Source organism: Corvus cornix, chromosome 5, assembly GCF_000738735.6.
Source record: "Corvus cornix cornix isolate S_Up_H32 chromosome 5, ASM73873v5, whole genome shotgun sequence".
Taxonomy (NCBI): domain Eukaryota; kingdom Metazoa; phylum Chordata; class Aves; order Passeriformes; family Corvidae; genus Corvus; species Corvus cornix.
The window spans coordinates 52,764,481-52,777,158 of record NC_046335.1 but is presented as its reverse complement, the minus strand read 5'-3'; the positions used below and the strand labels follow the sequence as shown (position 1 = coordinate 52,777,158).

Here is a 12,678-nt window from a genome sequence, read left to right as displayed (position 1 = left end):
GAAGTAACTCAGTCTCCCATGCATTTTCCATATGTGCAAGTTCCACTTTGCCTCCTCATCACTATGTCCTTATCCCAGTAGAATGGAACTTTCTGCATGAAAACACAATTTCCTTCATTGAGTTCTGTTTCATTGTAGCATTATTATCCATCATGGTTTGAGCAGCATTTTTTTATGTTTCCACGGGAGGGCAAATGCTTACAGATGGTAAGGGAGAGAAATTGCTGATATATTTGTATGTATTGCCTGCTTCTGTGTGAATGTCTGTTGATATCCTTGATATCTCATCAGTTTTAGCTGAGTGTGACCAAAGAACTGAGGTGTCACAAATGTTTTTCTTCCTTACACATCCAAGTGATTTAAGCCCATAATTGAAGTTTCTATCTCCTACTCTTGTTTTCACCCATATCCGTGCATTTTTTCCATTTGCTGCTTCTATACCCTTCATGACAGTACCTGCAGTTGGAATTCTTGGTGGGATGCTCTTCTTGGCTTCCTCTGATTCATCACAGCCCTTTCAGTTTGGGAATGCCGCATCAGCTCGTTGTCATGAGTTCATAACACTGTGCCAGTTAGAATTCACAGGGCAGGTATGTGGCTCTCCTCTTCCTCGTGCACTGCACGTGCCAAAACTGCATCTTACCATGTGGCAGAACTGTATCCTTACAGTATCCTGCTCTGTAAGGCCCTTCCATTCAGCACCTCCACAATCACTTTCTTTGTTGATCAGACTGGATATTGTTTAATCTGTCAAATGGCCTGGTTCAGAGTGCAACAAGTTCAGTTTTCTTGTCCTTACTTTCAGAATTCTTCATAATAAATGCGGTTTCCGATTTTGCCCATCCTCTTTCTTTCACCTGAACCACGTAGCATACGTGTAATTTGTATTGCCAAGGTGAGTTCTACTACTCTTAAAATTTTATGAATTTGCAATTCATATTCTGTATTGTAGCCATACATCTTTCAGATTTGCTCATCCTGCTCTTGAGGGTACTTGAGGACTATTGTTTTAATAGTTTCTTCAGATGAGGAAATGCTGTATATTGAGAGAACTTCACAAGGATTTTGACCACTGAAGGCAGAGAAAGCTGCCATAGAAGAAGAAAAATAGTAATTAAAGAACTACTAGATTGAAGTGACAGAAGAACTTAAAAGTAGTTACTTTATTACCCCTTGGGGGTTACTTAGTTGCGCTATTTAGCTAGGCTTTAAGTGACATATCAGGTCATCAATAATTCTAAGAACCAGTATTTGACTACAGATAAAAGCCATAAACTTGGGACATTTACAGGGTTTATTTGTCTCTGAGCACAGACCTGGGTAACAACTTTGTTGCTGTGGATTATTTTTGTGGGTAGAGCCAGTGCCACCATTCCAATGCACTCACAGGTGCACACTCACTGCTGAACCACCTGATCCAAAGGGATTCAGTGACTTTGTAGGAGACTTTCAAAATAACCATGTCAAAGTTAGAAAAACTCTTCAGATGGATTCAACACCTCAACTGAGAATTTGTGAAATCTGTATCTTAACTAATTGATTTAACCCGCCAAAACTTTATTGTGCTGTTTAGAGGGAGAAAAATCAAACTGTTTCTCATCCACTTCTTGGAGTTTAACCTTATTTAGGACTGCAAAGTCCTGGTATGAAAATGTCTTCTCTCTTTTTTTGTGGGATCTGAACATACTTCGTTTTAGATGATTTTAGTTTCCTTTCTTTCTTTGTATAACAGAACTATTTAAATCTCTTTTTATCTCTTTGGAGAAAGAAGTGTGTTGTTATGTGTATTACTTAATGTTACAGGGAACTTTGTATTAGCAAATATCTATCTTGATACATCTTGGTAGAAATCTGAGGTATTCTTTATGGCTTTAAGTAATGTCTAGTAAATTACACATGATCTTCAGGAATCTAGGATTAGAGACCATGAGTAATTAGATGTTTAAGTGACTTTTGCCAGAAAATGTATACAGTAAATAAAGTTCCATCCAGAATTACATCCCATTTTTGCAAAATTCTAGAATTCTATTGCCCTCTGCTGGTTTAGTGTACCTGTCTGTGATTTGGTAGCACTGAATTAGGAGTGAATTGACCTTCTTTTTATTTTTCATAGTGAAATAATAGTAGATAAACAGTGTAATGGACCACTTTACTACTCATTTTATTTTAAAATTGAAGTCAATCTTGAGTCTGGTTTGATGGCTTTCTGAAGGCAAGGAGAGGTGGCAGATTGTTTTCTTTTTTTGTTGGCGAGATATTCAGATTGGAGACAAACCTCCATTTAGTATTTCACGTTTTTTCTCTAGAGCAGTAAAATAGAAATTTACAGAAGCTTTGCAGTTCTTCCTTCATGCTTTAATGACCTTTCCCCACATTTGTGTGCACAATACATGTGGGCGTAATTTTATACTTTAGACCAAATAGGAAAACTATTCATTGAATGGAATTTTTTGACTTGTGTTATCCATGCAGCACACGGTCAGACTTGGAAACATATACATGCACAATTACCCTTGTGCGTGTAATGGCTTTAAAGAGAAAGAGGGTAGATTTAAAACAGATAATAGGAATAAATTGTTTATTGTAGGGGTGATGAGACAAGAGAAGGTTGCCCAGAGAAGCTGTGGATGCCCCAGGTGTTCAAGGCCAGGTTGGATGGGGCTCTGAACAGCCTGGTCTAGTGGAAGGTGTCCCTGCCCATGGCAGGGGTGTTGAAGCTGAATGATCTTCAAGGTGCCTCCCAACTCAGGCCATTCAGTGATTCTGTGATGTGTTATCTGCAAGTAGTACATAGGTAAGGCTCAGTCCTGCTGGTCAGTCAATGAGGGTTGATGCTGGGGGACAACTTTGAAGTCTTTTTGGATTTACCAGGATCTGTGTGGGCATAGCATAGATGTGATTGCAGGACTGGCTTGTAGGACATGTTCACTTGCAGAATTAATTTGCATCACTTGGGCAGGGGCAGCTGTTGCCTGCAGGAAGTGGTACCTACTCATGATGTGCAGTCGGTGGTGGCTGACTGACTGGATGTTTATCTGAGCAGCTCAGAGACAGGGAGTTAGCAATGCCACTGTGTCCTGATGATCTCTAAGCCTGTGCTGCAGATTTCAGGGATAACTGTATCCAATACAGGAGAGGAAGAGCTTTGGCATGCAAAGGTGCTGTAGTAGCTTCCTCACAGGGGCCAGAGGGATAACCCACAGCCAGTGATTCCTCGAGGAGCTGAGGAGGAAGCTACTCTTTGCATTCAGCAACACCCTCCTTCTCACTTGTTTTGCTTCATTTTCTCACCAAATATATCCAAACCAGTAACTCAGGCTGTCACTTGGAGACAGAAAGACACTTTATTTCTGAAGTAAACTGGATTTCTCTAAAAAACAGAGCACTGTTGAGTTTGCCCCTTCACTTCCTTAACTGAGAGACGTGTAGCAAAATCCTGTGAGAAAAGAGCAGTCGTAGGAATATTCATATTCTGGTTTTTATTCTTTTTGTTTTGAAAATCATTTTCCAACCTTACAATCAATAGCTGGATCCTTTGCTTTGCTGTAATGAATTTGCTTCCTTCTTTTAAGCTTTTGTGGTGTAAAGGCTAGTAACTGCTGAGTCATCAACACAACAAGCAAGTTGTGAGTGATCAGAAACAAGCAATCTAGATAATATAATGTTATAGAGAAGCTCTTTGAGGACCTGCACCTCACAGGAAGTTTGGGAGTCTTGGAACTGGTGCACATTTCTTACTGAGCTGCAAGTATCATTTTCACAATCAGAACTATCCAGTGTTGGGAAACACGGAAAAAATTCTAGGCAGGTGTTATCCAGTACCCCTCAAGGTGGAAATAATGGAAAGACAATTCTTGAATTCAAGAAGTTGCCTGTGTAGTCATACAAAGCAAGTCCCAAGCCTACCTTGTGTTTTCACAAACTGTAGTATGTAGTTAATTATTCTGAGAGGGGTAGGGTCTGTTTCATAGGGGATTTGGGAAGGGAGTGTTCAGGGGTTTTTAAGTTTCGTTAATCAATTTAAAGGACTCGGTGTCCTTTGCAGCAATTAACTGATGTTCTGTTGGTTGTTACAATTTACACCTCAGTGCTCTTTTTGTCATACTGACAAGGACTTAATGAGTTCAGAACTATTTTTATTATGTTCTTCAGGGGTCTCTTTTAAGCTATCAGTCTCTAAATCCTCCCTTATAAGTAGGAAATTCTTTTGCTACCTCCTGTGTTCATTCTGTCTGGCAGGAGTGAGTTATTGGGACAGAGGGAAAGAGCACAAATATCAGTGTAGTTTAGCTGCCCTGTGGAGAGCTAGGTGAAGATATGTTTTTTGCATGTAGTATTGCTTGATGTAAAACCCACGAAACTACTGTTGTCCTTAAATTGGGGAAATTCTGAGCAAATTCTTTTGAATGTAGCAGTAAACATTGGGGCCCTTTTGATGTGTTAGATGAGTTTCCATTCTAGGGAAATGGGCTGACTAAGCACTCTCAGGGTAGAGAATATAGACACTGCAAACTTCATGGAACGCTTATATTTATACCAAGAGTATTTTTAGTCCGTGGATTTAGACTGCATAGGAACAAGAGTGTGCTTCTTGAGGTTGGTATTCTTGCCTTTTTTGCAAACAAACTAACCCAAACAAGCAGAGAATCCAAATAACTGGCAGAGCCAGGAACTGCAAGTCCTGATTTTAATTCTGTGCTCTGGCCACTGTGAGGTTTTGCCATTTGTTTTAACACATGCAGGTGATGAGAAGGATAATGTTTATGATCACTAAGCTTTTTTGATGTGTTTTCTTTCATGCTTTTGTAAATAAACCTTTTTTATTTGGTCTAGGAATTGTTGTCAGTGTTGATTTATGTTGTTGTATTTGAACATAAATCTCCAATGTTTAAAAATTATGTTTTGTACATGGTTGTTCATGCCAAATTATGGGCACAGGAAGAGCATCTAAAAGCCCCTCAGCTTTCCTGTCATGTTTGATTCCATGTGAAAATCATGTATCTCGTTTTTATTTCTTTAGACGCAGGGTTAGGAGCTTAAACTTCCTTTTGAGTTTGTGTCAAAGATCACCCCCTTTTCACCCAGTTTACACAATTATCTGATTTGGGTTGAGGCATCAAAGGCAATGGAAGAGGTTGATAGTCAATTCACTCATCATGTGGCATTTGCTGCACAAATTGACGTGAGTTAACCCTACCGACTAGCTAGGCTTGAACAGACTTTTTGTTTCCTTTTTCCTTTTGTTTTTCCTTTCCCCTTTTTCTTTCCCCCTGTTCTTGGCATTCCTACTCCCTCTTTGCAGATCTGTTGTGACTGGGAATTCAGTGCCAGTGGGGAAAAAAAGTTAATCCAAGTAAAAGTCATGATATGGCTTTAGCACTGATCTTTGCTTTTGAGATATGTTGTCCATATTTTTATTCCATGATTTATTCATCATCCCTGTTCCTCTGTAACAGAGGTTTTGTGCATCTGGGTTTTGACGTAGGTCAATGATTGGGCCAGATCAGTTTGTGGGCCCTGTGGTGTATCTTTTGTGTGATTAGGTGTTTTCAAGGGATGTCCAGCAGTCCCCACAAAGATCAGTAGGACACTCTTTGTGCTGTCCTGTTCTGTGATTTAACAGCTGCATCAGGGGTGGGAGATCAGTTATCATTTCCTGTGATCTGCCATAAACTGCACCACAACTGAAACTTGGGTGTCTGTTAAAACAAGCAGCTATCTGCCCTCTCAGTCTGTATGGAGTAAACAAAGTCACATTTAACATTATTTGAACAGATGTAGATTTCTTAATAGGTTACCAAGAATTTTTGATGAAATTCTGCATGAGCGAATCAAAATCATACTGCTCACTTTTAGATGGCTAAGCACAAAAAGACACTTCAATTGGGTACATTTTATTAGCATGCCACATACCATTTCCTCAGATACAGAATTTTCAAGGACCTTTGATAGGGAATAAGTACATGGCACATGATCAGGACTCTCAGTTCATGCTGTACTTGGAAGAGCATAGTGAGGAAAACACAGTTTGAAGAATTGCAAAACTAGAAATCTGTGAACCAGACTTCAAAAATTTTGGTTGTAATTTCCTACCCTTCCATTTGAATGCCCAAGTGCCAGCTAGGGAAGTATTGTAAGTACTGGCTGTTCTGTACAAGTCTACAATTACAAATATTGAGTGGTATTCATGCTCTCCAGGAAAGTGGTTTAGAACACAATCACTAAAATAAAATCTAAATTCTAGATATGATGTGTGTTTCAGGTATGGGTAGTATTGTGAGTGATAGTCATTAAATGAGGCACCCAGTAATGTACTTTATTCTTCCGTTCTGCTGCAGAAATAATCCTGAGCACATATTTAGATTACCTGCTTCTTTGCTACATGCAGTATACAACACAGGTTTTTTGTGGCCTTCTTTTATCAAAAAGTAAGAACATGATAAAGGATTTAATTCTTCATAATTCAGGTCATTGAAATAAATTTCCTTTCTTTGTATGTGGTTATCAAGAATATTAAACAACTCCCTGGGAGACTTGTGCAACCTAAATAAATAGATATACTTGAAAAAAATGGTTCATTCATAATGACTAATGCTGTAACAATTCTGGGTTTGTTTGAGACTTTACAGTGATCCAGACCCTTGTGACTTCAAAGAAATACCCAAATTAGCACTCTTTCAGGAGCTGAATTTGGGTCATACAGTTCAGTAAATAACTCTGAAGATAACAATTTATCTAATCTTCTGCTGTTGCAACAAATGTAGTTTATTGGAAGGACTCAGTTGACACTTAGTATTACTTTGAATTTCATTACTGCGGTTCTCACTTCTAAATAAAATGAGAAGTAATTTGCATATGTTTGAATACTGATTTCTGTGTTGTACAGCTAGGTTATTAAAAATACTGTGGTTTGTTGGCAAGGAAGATGTTTTATATTACAAATGTGTTCTGTACTGTTATCACAAAATTCTTATCTTGATTCCCATTTTTCTACTCTAAATCAAGAAAACCATCCCTTGCACTGGCATTAGACTTGTATACAGCCTCCCTGTATGTTAATTTCTTGAATGGCACAAAACTGGAGATAATTTCTCTTTCCCATGTTGCAGTACTAAAGTTGATACATTTCATATTTCAGACTGTACAACTAATCATATTTATACATATATATATATGCGTGTGTGTCAGTTCTGAAGTCATAGCCTTTAAAAGAAATTGTATAATAGGACTGATTTGTTGACTCTGCACATTTTTTGCTTTCAGAAATTAGCACCTGGAGTTAGTCAGTTTGCTTACACCTGTGTACAAGATCATCCTATCTGGACTAACCAACAGTTCTGGGAAACAACCTTCTATAGCAACGTGCAGAATCAAGTTCGTTCCCTCTACCTTACAGCCAAAGATGACAACCATGCAGTACAGTTAAAACAAAAGGTAGGAAAATATAATAAATATTAAAGCAGTATTTTTATTCACATTTTAATGTCTCCTAAGTTACAGAAAGTTATGAGTTTTTTCAATTTTACGTATTTTTCTTACATTTTTTCCCATATTACACAGTATTCAATAACATGAGAAATAATAGGAATTTACATTTATCTACAAAGCATTATAACTTGATGTTAGCTCAACTTAGTGTGGAAAAAGCATTTGCAAGACACCTAGTCATTCATTAGTTTAGCATCAGGCTTTAGGTCACTAATGTCAGCTGCCAGATTTCTTTATTCTACTTTGACTGTGGGCCATCTACCTAGTTTGCTTCAAGTTAATGCTAGAATTGGACTCCAACATATAAAAACATGAATATTTCAGCTGGTCTGGAACTATTTATATAAAAGCTTCCCTCACCTGAACATCCTAGGAATTTGGAGAATATTGCCAGGGTCGAGCCATGAGCTGCATGTTATTTCTCAATCTGATTTATGCTTTTTCTTATGTGAGCTAAGTGGATAAGCTGAGGAGAGCAGCTATGTTAAAAGCAGTAAACCACTCTGAAGAAACATGGAAGATTGAATGGCATAAAAAAGATCTTAAAAGAAATGATATTATTTAGATCTGCCTATGTTGTGCTGCTGGTGCATTTCAGTAAACTGCTCTCAAAGCTCAGTTCCCATAATCATAACTTTCCTTAAACCCTACTAAGGGTAGTTATTTGCTCATTCTTTTTAAATGAATATGTACGTTAAATAACTGAAGAAGTTTATTTAGCAATTTAATAAAGAAAGTTTTGGCTAAGCATTGGTTTTTAAGTTCTAGCTTTATAATTTTCTATGTCTTTATATTTCTTCCGCTGTGTCTTCTAGGAGAAAACTCCTGCAGACCAGGATAAGACAGCAATGGACCTGGCTGCTGAGCAGCTGAGGTTATGGCCAACTCTTAATAAACAGACACAGCAGGAGCTAGTCCAGAATGAGGAAAGCACAGTTTTCAGCCAGGCCATTCATTTTGCCAACCTCATGGTCTACCTGCTGGTACCACTGGATACAAGTAAGAACAAGCTGCTGAGAACATCAGCCACTGGGGACTGGGAGAGTGGAAGCAACAGCATTGTCACAAACAGGTGGGTGTCCGAGTCTGGTGCTCACCCGTCAGGATGGGCCATGGCTTGCAAAATGGCTTTACTCTAAATACCAGATTATTTCAGTATCTTCACTTCCTTTCCAGTTCAGTAGTTAAGGAGAGCAGAAGTCTAACATGATTCCTCTCAAATAACAGAACTTTGTCTGGAGTGATTTACCTGCATTTAAAGGAGCATTGTATTGTCCCATTAAGAATCTTTACTCTAGTAATGCAGATGTTGAAGACAAACATGTGGTTTGGTGAGAAAGAAAACAGCAGCCCCAAACCCAGTCTGTTAATTTTTATATAACTTGAAAAAAATGGTGTATGAACCTAAAATCAAGAAAGCATTTGTATAGCATCTATAAAATCAGCATTTCTGTACAACAGCTGTAAGGAAGAAAGGGCACTGAGGTCACAAAAAGCAAGAGGGCTAAACCACAATGGCAAAGGTTAAATTACTAAGAAAGCAGTAGGAGTGTAACACCAGTTACATTCATTCCCTAGCATGCAAATCCAGGACATTTCATAACAAGCCTTCCTCCCTCTTTGTTTATTGTCTTCATTATCACCTCTCTGTACGAATTCCCACTTGATAAAATTATAGAACACTATGTGAGAACACTGACATCAAGTAAAAGACAGGCTATCAGGATGAAACTCCCCATGCAGTTACTAATTTCTGCTGACTAAACACCTCTAATCTCAGGCATTAGGACGTGCTCAGTAGACTGGTAGTGGTGTATGTTGCAATCTATGAATTTGGCCCCTAAGATTATTATGGGAGGCATTTTTAGACATTCAAAGTACATCTCCCACTGACTTGCTTGCTTATCTAATGCACAAAAAATTTTTCTTATGATCTTTTTAGCTTTTGATTGGTTTGTTCTGTAACCGAAATACACATTTAATGTAACTTTCTCTAAATAACTGGATATTTGTTTATCACGGGTTGCAAATACTTTACTTGACTTTATGAAGAGAAGACATAGAACTCACTTCTAAAAAGATGTTTTTTCTCTTGTGGCCCTATCTGTGCTGGACTCATGGAGAGAAAATTGTCCTATGTCATCATTCATGAAGTTTTAGCAGTGCAAGTACAATATAATTGTGGTACCACCATATGCTTTTAGCAAGGTTTGCAAATTTTAATGAGGAAAAAACCCCACAGCTTGTCTGTCTATCCAGGTATCATATGTGCATCACCAGCTGAATTGTTCACACTTGTTATTGCTTTTATTTCTGCCTTTAGCATTGCAGGCAGCGTTGCAGAGAGTTATGACACTGAGAGTGGGTTTGAGGACTCAGAGAACAATGATGTTGCAAACGCAGTCGTGCGCTTCATCACCAGATTTATTGACAAGGTTTGCACAGAAAGTGGGGTCACACAGGATCACATCAAGGGTCTGCACTGCATGATACCAGGTAGGAATTGTCACAAAAAGGTGCTTTGTAGTCTTTCTTTTTTCTTTTCCTAATTAAACAAGTGCACTTTATAATTTTAGTTACTTTCATCTAAGTTAGAATGTTAGATTTCTTTTCCAGACTGTAATTGCTGTTGGAGCTCAGATAATTATTTCTATGAGAATGTCAGAATTATCAGAGTTTTAATTACAGGGCAGCTTTCTCTTTCACATTGTGTGAGACTTCATTTATGGTATTACTGCTTTCCAGGCATTGTAGCAATGCACATAGAGACTCTGGAGGCTGTCCATCGTGAGAGTAGGAGGCTTCCACCAATACAGAAGGCAAGTGTTATGAAACATATTTGTATTCTTTACAAGTATTAGAATCATCAAATTTTTTCCTCTCGTAATGTTATGAGGAAACATCAAAACATGAAAAGAAAATTTCCACCAGTGATAAATAAAGTGCTTGGCTTTGGTCTCATGAAATATGAACTTATGAAACTAGTAGAGCCAGACTTCTGATCATAAACAAGCTGTTGCATGCCCACTGCTTTCTGAGACCCATTTCTCTTCTCTGAGTCCAAACTCCATCTCCCTTCTTTGGACTCAGTGTCATAACAATTTTGTTTTGAAGCTTTTAAAACCAAATATTATTACTAGCCTGAGGTATAACACTGATTTACATTTACACTTCCATTTATTTGCATCAGCCCAAAATTCTACGGCCAACTTTACTGCCAGGAGAAGAATTTGTTTGTGAAGGTCTCCGTGTGCTACTGGATCCTGATGGCAGAGAGGAAGCCACAGGAGGACTGCTTGGAGGTCCTCATATCCTCCCTGCTGAAGGAGCTTTGTTCCTTACCACTTACAGAATTATATTTAAAGGCACTCCTCATGATCAGCTGGGTAAGAAATCCAAATAGTGAGAACTGTGGTCCTTCAGATAGGCAGTATTTTGAGCTTCAACCCATTCAAACATCAACATCATTGAACAGTTTTTTTCAGACACTGGAAACAACTGAAAGGAAAATATTCATGAGTTGGTATTCTACCTAAAATTACTGCTTGCAAATTCAGTATTTTCTTAATATGTCGGCTCTTCTGAATGATGAATTTTCATGATTTAACATGTGCCATTTCTAAGCAGATTGTCATTCAGAAGTATAAATTTGTTGTGGAAAGTTCAAGGTCATATGTAAATATATAGATAGGTAGATAATTTCTGTTTATGAGTTATATATTGCATTATGAAATCTGAATAAACTGGAAATTGTTTCTTACCCTCTACCGACCTAGATTTTTGGGGGTGCTTTTCCATTACGTAGAAAGACTCAGAAGGAAGGAGAATATTTTTCTAATAATCACAGCTGAAATAAAACAGACATTCAGATTCCAAATGATGCTTTAGGAATTTACCAACTTTTCAGGTATCTTGCCTGAAATGAATCCTGTACCAATGTGTTCACGTTGCTTTGTACTTACTCATTCTTGTCTATTCCAATAGCAGTGTGAGCAGAGCAGACCTGATTCTGTGATCTAACGTGTGTCTGTGTGTTGTATCCTCAGTTGGGGAGCAGACCGTGATCCGGAGCTTTCCTATCGCCTCTGTTACCAAGGAGAAGAAGATCAGTATCCAGAACCAGCTGCAGCAGAGTATGCAGGAAGGGCTGCAGATCAGTTCAGCCACCTTTCAGGTAAAAGGAAGTTTTGTGAAAATTTATGTGGCTACAGTCAGCTCAAAGTATTTACAAGCAGCACTTTGCCCTGGTATTTGTGAAGAGTCCAGTTTTCTGCCCTGTAAGGTCAACAGACAGCGCAGAACTCATAGAAACCCTGGCATTTCTTGGCCCACTTGATATTTACAGAGGGTTGCTATTTTCACACTGGATTTCTTTCACTGCTTTCCTCACCTATTTTGGATCCAGCAAAGGGCTGTTTTGGGTCCAGAATCCCTTCATGTAGGTAGGGGCCTAGGCAGGCTAGTGGGAACCTACTTTCTCTTTCCTCCAGCTACATGGAATCAATATGGAAAAGCTTTAAGTATTGCATTCTTCTCAAGGTTTGTCACTTTACCAGCTTTCTGTTAAAATCCGTGGCAGAAAGTCATAGTATGTTGCACATGGAAGCTGCACTTCAGGAATCTTCAGGGTAGAACCAATGAGCCTCTATATGACGGGCACATATCCTGGAATTTTCTCTAGGATACCCATCAGTGTGTTCAACAGAAATATGTATTGCAGGGCAATTGACAGAGATGGACTTGTAAAAATTAGGAATCCTGAAGTCTCTGAAGTCTTCCCTGAATTTTCCTTCTTGGTTTTGATCTTAACTATGGTCAAACCCTAAGAGATCGAAAGTTCCAAGCAAAGAATTTTATATCAAGGACTGAAAGCAGACTGCAGTGCTTAAGATATGAAATACTTTGCTGGGCTGACTGGCTGCAGAAGCATATTTTCATTGAGAACAATAACTAATATTTGAAAACACAACAAAACACATAACAGAATAGCATTTTACTAATTCCTTACAATAATGGACATTATTTAGCTAATCATCCTTCAGTATCCTATTCAAGAGCACAAAATTAGGAATGCAAGTGAGTAAAACAAGCAAAAAGAAGTTGTTCTTGCAGACTTTTGAGAGAACTTTTATTTTCCAGAAATCTTTTTACCAGAATACTTATCATGCTTCAATGATGTGATAAATACAG

At 38.3% G+C, this 12,678-nt stretch overlaps 1 protein-coding gene across 6 annotated transcripts in view; it reads left to right on the top strand.

Annotated features, from left to right (window-relative positions):
• Nucleotides 1-12,678, top strand: part of SBF2 (SET binding factor 2) — a 234,333-nt gene that overhangs the window by 177,330 nt on the left and 44,325 nt on the right. For all 6 annotated transcript variants that reach the window (XM_039552225.1, XM_039552228.1, XM_039552226.1 and 3 more), the window contains exons 18-23: nucleotides 7,264-7,434; nucleotides 8,304-8,560; nucleotides 9,812-9,984; nucleotides 10,234-10,307; nucleotides 10,679-10,874; nucleotides 11,535-11,662. In XM_039552225.1, the coding sequence (XP_039408159.1) occupies nucleotides 7,264-7,434; nucleotides 8,304-8,560; nucleotides 9,812-9,984; nucleotides 10,234-10,307; nucleotides 10,679-10,874; nucleotides 11,535-11,662 (999 nt within the window). The remainder of the gene's footprint in view (nucleotides 1-7,263; nucleotides 7,435-8,303; nucleotides 8,561-9,811; nucleotides 9,985-10,233; nucleotides 10,308-10,678; nucleotides 10,875-11,534; nucleotides 11,663-12,678) is intronic.